This window comes from Ailuropoda melanoleuca, chromosome 1, assembly GCF_002007445.2.
Source record: "Ailuropoda melanoleuca isolate Jingjing chromosome 1, ASM200744v2, whole genome shotgun sequence".
NCBI classification, from domain to species: domain Eukaryota; kingdom Metazoa; phylum Chordata; class Mammalia; order Carnivora; family Ursidae; genus Ailuropoda; species Ailuropoda melanoleuca.
In genome coordinates this window covers 32,743,366-32,749,365 of record NC_048218.1, presented here as the reverse complement: position 1 = coordinate 32,749,365, position 6,000 = coordinate 32,743,366, and the positions used below count along the sequence as shown (strand labels likewise).

The 6,000-nt window shown below is 33.8% G+C and overlaps 1 protein-coding gene across 1 annotated transcript in view; it reads left to right on the top strand.

The window, feature by feature from the left end:
• GBE1 (1,4-alpha-glucan branching enzyme 1) overlaps positions 1 to 6,000 on the top strand; it is a 276,317-nt gene that overhangs the window by 206,129 nt on the left and 64,188 nt on the right. Inside the window, exon 12 of the mRNA XM_034657790.1 lies at positions 2,290 to 2,461. Coding sequence (XP_034513681.1) covers positions 2,290 to 2,461 — 172 coding nt within the window. The remainder of the gene's footprint in view (positions 1 to 2,289; positions 2,462 to 6,000) is intronic.

Below are 6,000 nucleotides of genomic sequence, written 5' to 3'. Positions count from 1 at the left end.
ATGGGTCAAATTCTGCCTGCTGCCTATTTTTGTGAAGGTAATTGAAACACAGCCATGTTCATTCACTTATGTCTTTTCTGTGGCTGCTTTTGAACCTTAATGGCAGATGTAAGTAGTGGAGACTGAGAAAGTGACCCACAATGCCTAAAATATATACTAGGTTAGCCTTTACAGAAAGTTTTCTGACTCATGATGTAAACCCACATTAAATTTTGAATCTCCCAAGTCAGGGTAGGGCTCTTTTTTCAACTTAAATTGGCCGTGGAACAGATCAAATAAATACCTACAAAAAATGAGAACCAAAATCTAAAAAAATTAAAAATGGATAATATTAATTTAAGCATGGAGGAACTCTCACCAAATACATAACAATATGAAAACTAAAATGCATGTATAAATTCTTTATATTGCAAATTCTTAGCAATTATAACATATTTTGAGCTCCCTAGATATGTTTATTTTATATGAATGAATAAAAGAATAAATGAGTGGATTCAACAAATTGAAGATGAAACAGATTATTTTCATAGTTTTCTTCCCAAAATGTACAGAAAATTATAGACTTCCCAAGAATTATTTCATACTTCAAAGATTCAGGTAATTCTGCCTTTTATTACAAAATGTCAGAATGTACAAAAAGATGCAAGTTTCCTAGTTCTTTTTAAAAGCAAAAATAGGGCACATGGGTGGTTCAGTCGGTTAAGCATCTGTCTTCGGCTCAGGTCATGATTCCAGGGTCCTGGGATGGAGCCCTGCATCGGGCTCCCCACTGAGCAGGGAGCCTGCTTCTCCCTCTCCCTATGCAGCTGCCCCTGCTTGTGCTCACTTGCTCTCTCTGTCAAATAAATAAATAAAAACTTATATATACATTGTCTTCAAACTTTTTTAACAGTGGAGCCTATTTTTGAGCCACACTTCTCTAGCACTCTAAGTTATATGTCAAATTGAAGCTGCGTTTTATTGGTATGTGTGTAGTCCGCTAGGGCTGCCATACAAAATTCCAGACAGGGTAGTATAAACAACAGAAATTTATTTCTCACAATTCTGGAGGTTGACAGTCCAAGATCAAGGGGCCAGCACATTCAGTTTCTCCTGAGGCCTCTGCCCTAGGCTTGTACATGACCATCTTCTTTCTGTTCTCACCTGCTCTTTTTTTGTGCACACTCATCCATGGTATCTCCTCTTCTTCATATATGGACTCCACTCACAGTGGAGTAGAACCTCATTCTTATGACCTGATTTAATCTCGATTACCCCTTTATAGACCATCTCTCTAAATATAGCCACATCGGAGGTTAGGACTGCAACGTGAATTTGGGGAGGGCACAGTTCAGTCTATAACTGCACACATTTACTTTATATGTTTAGACTTAAAATACTTATCTAAACCATATCCTGAGCCAATTCTTTCTTGGCCCTTAAAATAAGGACAAAACCTACAGAATGAATAGATATTCTTCTAACAGTATTTTAAAGAAAAGTCATTTTAATCAAAATAGTTTAGAGATTATAATAGATTTATAAGTAAAAACATTTTTTTCTAAAAATGAAAATTATTATAATAGGGTAAGGAGATTATGGTTTTATCTCTATTATATGTTTCATTACATATTATTTTTTGTCAATGAAAAACACTTTGCATTATTAGTTAGCCATCTTTTAACCATAAATAATTCAAATTGTTAAGAAGCCTCTCTTCTACTCAGGAATTACCTGCCCATTTATCAACTGTTATATTTTCCTATAAAACAAACTAATTTTAGATTAGATGTCAAATTCAATGAGAAAGCAAATTTTACATTTTAAGGAAAAGCTGTCAACCCTCTGCTGAAGGGAAAGAGGGTCCATTTTACTATATTTATGTACATATTTTATATATATAAATACATATGCAATAATATAAATACATATACATATAAATGATTTTTAAAATTTATTTAGTATTCTCAACATTATAATAAACATTTATTCCAATTTCAGAGAATTTGAAGCATCAGCTCAGGTATAACAAATATTCAGGTGGCTTATCCTGAGTTTTCAACCAAGCTCTTTAAAGATAAAAATCCATCCTGAAAATAGATGGTGTTGCTCTCTGACCAGCTCACCTGATTTTACCCGTTCACCTTCTGCAGAGAAAGCAACTATTTGAAAACACGTGAAATTAATACTAATTCAAACACTTCTCCTACATTGTTTCCCATCCCGTATCATCACGTGTTACTCTAGTATAAATCACAACTGCTTAGTACCTATTCTTTGCATTTATCTCAGTGACTTTTATTTCCATAGGCACTCGTTGGGGATAAGACACTGGCATTTTGGTTGATGGATGCTGAAATGTATACCAACATGAGTGTTCTGACCCCATTTACTCCAGTTATTGATCGTGGAATACAGCTTCATAAAATGATTCGACTCATTACTCATGCTCTTGGCGGAGAAGGCTATCTCAATTTTATGGGTAAGTATGAGTTGAACACATATCCCATCTATGTTCAGAACATTAACTAATATTACATATGACATAAATCATGTAGAATAATTTGAATTACTGTTCAGATTTAAAACAGAAAATTACAACTTTGTTTCTTTTATACACTGTCATATATAAGCTGCACAAATTAAATTACTATAAGATCATTGTTATACTAACAGATGACGCAAAAGTAGTCTAAATTTTATTTAATGTTTTTGTCAACAAGGGGGGTGAACTATTTTTAAAACTTAGAATTATTCTGAATTTAATCATTGGAGGTTTTTTATTATTTTAGTGTTTGCACATTAAACACAAGAAAGATATAATTGTCATGTCATAACATATCAAGCTAAGATTATTGGTCTTTGAGGTAATTGTATACCAGTGTGTTTATATTATAAAAATGAAAACCAAGGCAAAGGGTATTGTGATAGACAAAAATATATATGTATATTTATTTTAAAAATAGGAAAACTATGAATATTCAAAGTTCATTGTTGCCTGAAGGATCTTGAGTGATAAAATATAGAAGTCAACTAATAATATTTTCTGTTCTGTTTGGTTAACAGCGATCATTTGAGCATTTGAGTTTTAGGAGATTTCACCAGTTCTTAGATTAGATAGAGATATAAATACTGGGCAATGTATATGAGAGGCTGACTTATTTTTCTATAGTAAAAGCCTTAGAGCTTCAAATTAATTTATTTCTCCCTGGAAGTATTTATGAGGAACCTCAGATTGGACTTTGAAAAAGTCTCTGTTAATGAATAAATAAATAAGTCAGTCAGTCAGTCAGTCTCTATTGTTTGCGAACGTGAGGTTAGGAAGGCTAACCCTATAAACTATATACCATATTTCACCTGTAGGGCCTGTACCTTTGGCTGTATTCCTCTCCTAGGATCACCACAATTTGTTAATATTCCTAAGCTGTCCAGAAGTGACCCTCCCAACATGGGAGACCACACTGTGCCAGCCAGGCTGCAGGCCAGGTTTCCTGAGTGGACTTTGCAGGCATTATATCCCTAAGTAAAAATAGCCTCAGTTCCTTAAAAGCAATGGGTCCTGCCTGACCCAATAGTCATTGTTCACAAATATAGCCATTCCAGTAAGGCCTATATCCTGATAAAAAGATAGGGCCTATGAACCTATGTAAATATGTCACCATGTAAAGTAAGAAGTGGGGGTTTAGTAGAGAGATTTTTTTTAATGTTTTATTTCATTTACAAAAACAGTTCATGAAGTTGTTACAGTCTAGGATAGCTTAAAAAGAAATGGAATGGGCTTCCTTGTACGTGTGAAAGCTAAAGCAGTTTTCCAAACAGAGAACCAAAATAAAACCTCCAAGTTTATGCAGTCAGTCCTATGTCATTAATTCTTGAAACCCACTGCATTCAAAAATTCTAGTAATCTTGGGGCACTCTCACTGGCTCACCCAGTGAGTAGAGCATGCAACCCTTGATCTCAGGGTCATGAGTTTGAGCCCCACACTGGGCATGGAGCCTACTTAAAAAAATAATTAAAAAGGAAAAAGAAATCCTTAAAAAAAAAAAGAATTCTAGTAATCTTGACTCAGTTTACTGCTTTAGTCTGTTGTGTAGGCAATGTCAACTTAGAAGCCTATACCTAATGAGTGGAGAGTGTGGATAGTTCAAAGTACTTAATAAAGTCCTTTTGCTGAGACTGTTGTGCTTTGTGGAAGACAGTTCTAGCCTGTAGCACATCACAGAACCTGCAGGCAAGCATCAGTCAAACAGACTATCTACACATGACAGAGATTTAACAGCCCTAGTTAAATTAATACTGATAACTTTTAAATAAGAAAGATCTAATGCAAATTCATATTAAGAATTATTTCCTGAGTCTTGCGGTCTATTTCATGGGCAGCTAGGACATTAACCAATCTCAGTAACTTCATAAACTTGGTGAAGTATTTATATTAATAATCACCTTGACTGTATATATTCCACCTAGGGCACGCTGAGCATCTGTTCTGTTTTGGAAACTCTTCCCGTAGGAACAATAAATACTAACAATAAAAAACAATTATTTCTAACATCTCTTTCTATAAGGTCTATAAAGTGAGCATATTTGTGGTATCAAATATAATCGTGAGATTATTCTTTGATACAGGACTAAGAGATCTTTGAAGATTTATTCTTTTGTCCTTAAAACAAATAGCTCCTAATGCTTAACATCAGTATAACACCTTTCTTTTTATTCCTTCTGTCTTATTATCTAAATCTTAGCATTTCTCTACAGATGTTAAAATCAATAATCTCCAAATAGCTTTATAATTTCTGATTATTGATGTTATTTTATGACGTTTAATATTTCCCTATGAGCTATCATGACTTTAAATATTTTTTTTTCCATTTCCTGATCATGTCACTGTCCTGCTTAATGGCTTCAGTGACTAGTGTCCTCCAGCTGACCTGTAAGTCTCACATGAATGGTCTCCTGTGGGTCTCCCTGTCGATCGCTCGCTCCAGCCAAGCAAGCCTTCTTTCAGTTCATTGAATGCACCAACCTCTGAGCTCTACACATTTGCAGTTCTCCTTTCTTAGAATCATTCCATTCAAACACTCCTTCCCATACCTGACCAAATCCTTCGTCTGCAAATCTCATTTCCTAGGGGAAGCTTTTCCTAAAGCTTCATGCTATGCTAGTTTTCCCTGTTATACATTTTTATATTATCCTGTGCTTACCTTTCATGGCACTTAACAAAATTACATTTGAAAAACTATTAAATATATGACTCCCTTGGTAAATTTAAGACTCCGTGAAAATAGGGGTCATCTGTATCTGACTCACTATTATATCTCCAGGAACTAGTAGCAACTGCCACAGTATCTAGCACATCACAAGCCTTTGACATTTTTCTAAAAAAAGGATATCAGGTAGATGTGTATGTATGTAATAAATAGATAAATATATATAAAAATATTACCTTGTACTATTTTCAGCAGTCATTCATTAGCTGCAATCACCAGTTGTAGTTACAAGCAGAGTAATTTTTTTCAAGTGGCATATAAAAAATTAATATTTAAAAAGATCAATTTAAGAAGTTTTTCAAGGCTGACTGAGGAGCAACCTGGTTGTTTATTCATGTTTTAGGCATTTTTAAACTTGTTAGCTTTCTGGAATTTTATTTTTCTTTAGTAGAAGAAGAATGAGTTAAGAGAAGAAAACATGTTCTTATGGGTTTTTTTTTTTTATTAAATCATGTTTACATAAGTTCATTAGGCACTTAGATATGTGTTCTATTCATCAGAAATCATTAGGATCAATACTGATTTTCTCAGAATGATATCAGTTTGGCTGATTTGTTTTGTTTTGCTTGTTTTTTGTCTTATGTACTCCTAATTTTGAGTTTCAAAAAAAATCTTTCACTCTGGTTAAAGCAGAGGAATATTTGCTGTGAATTTTTTATTTGCCTGATAATTTTAATTGGCTATGAATAAATACATTTCTATTTCTTATTCTTCTACCATGTAGTCATCTGAAAGAATCAAATACAGGAGAGG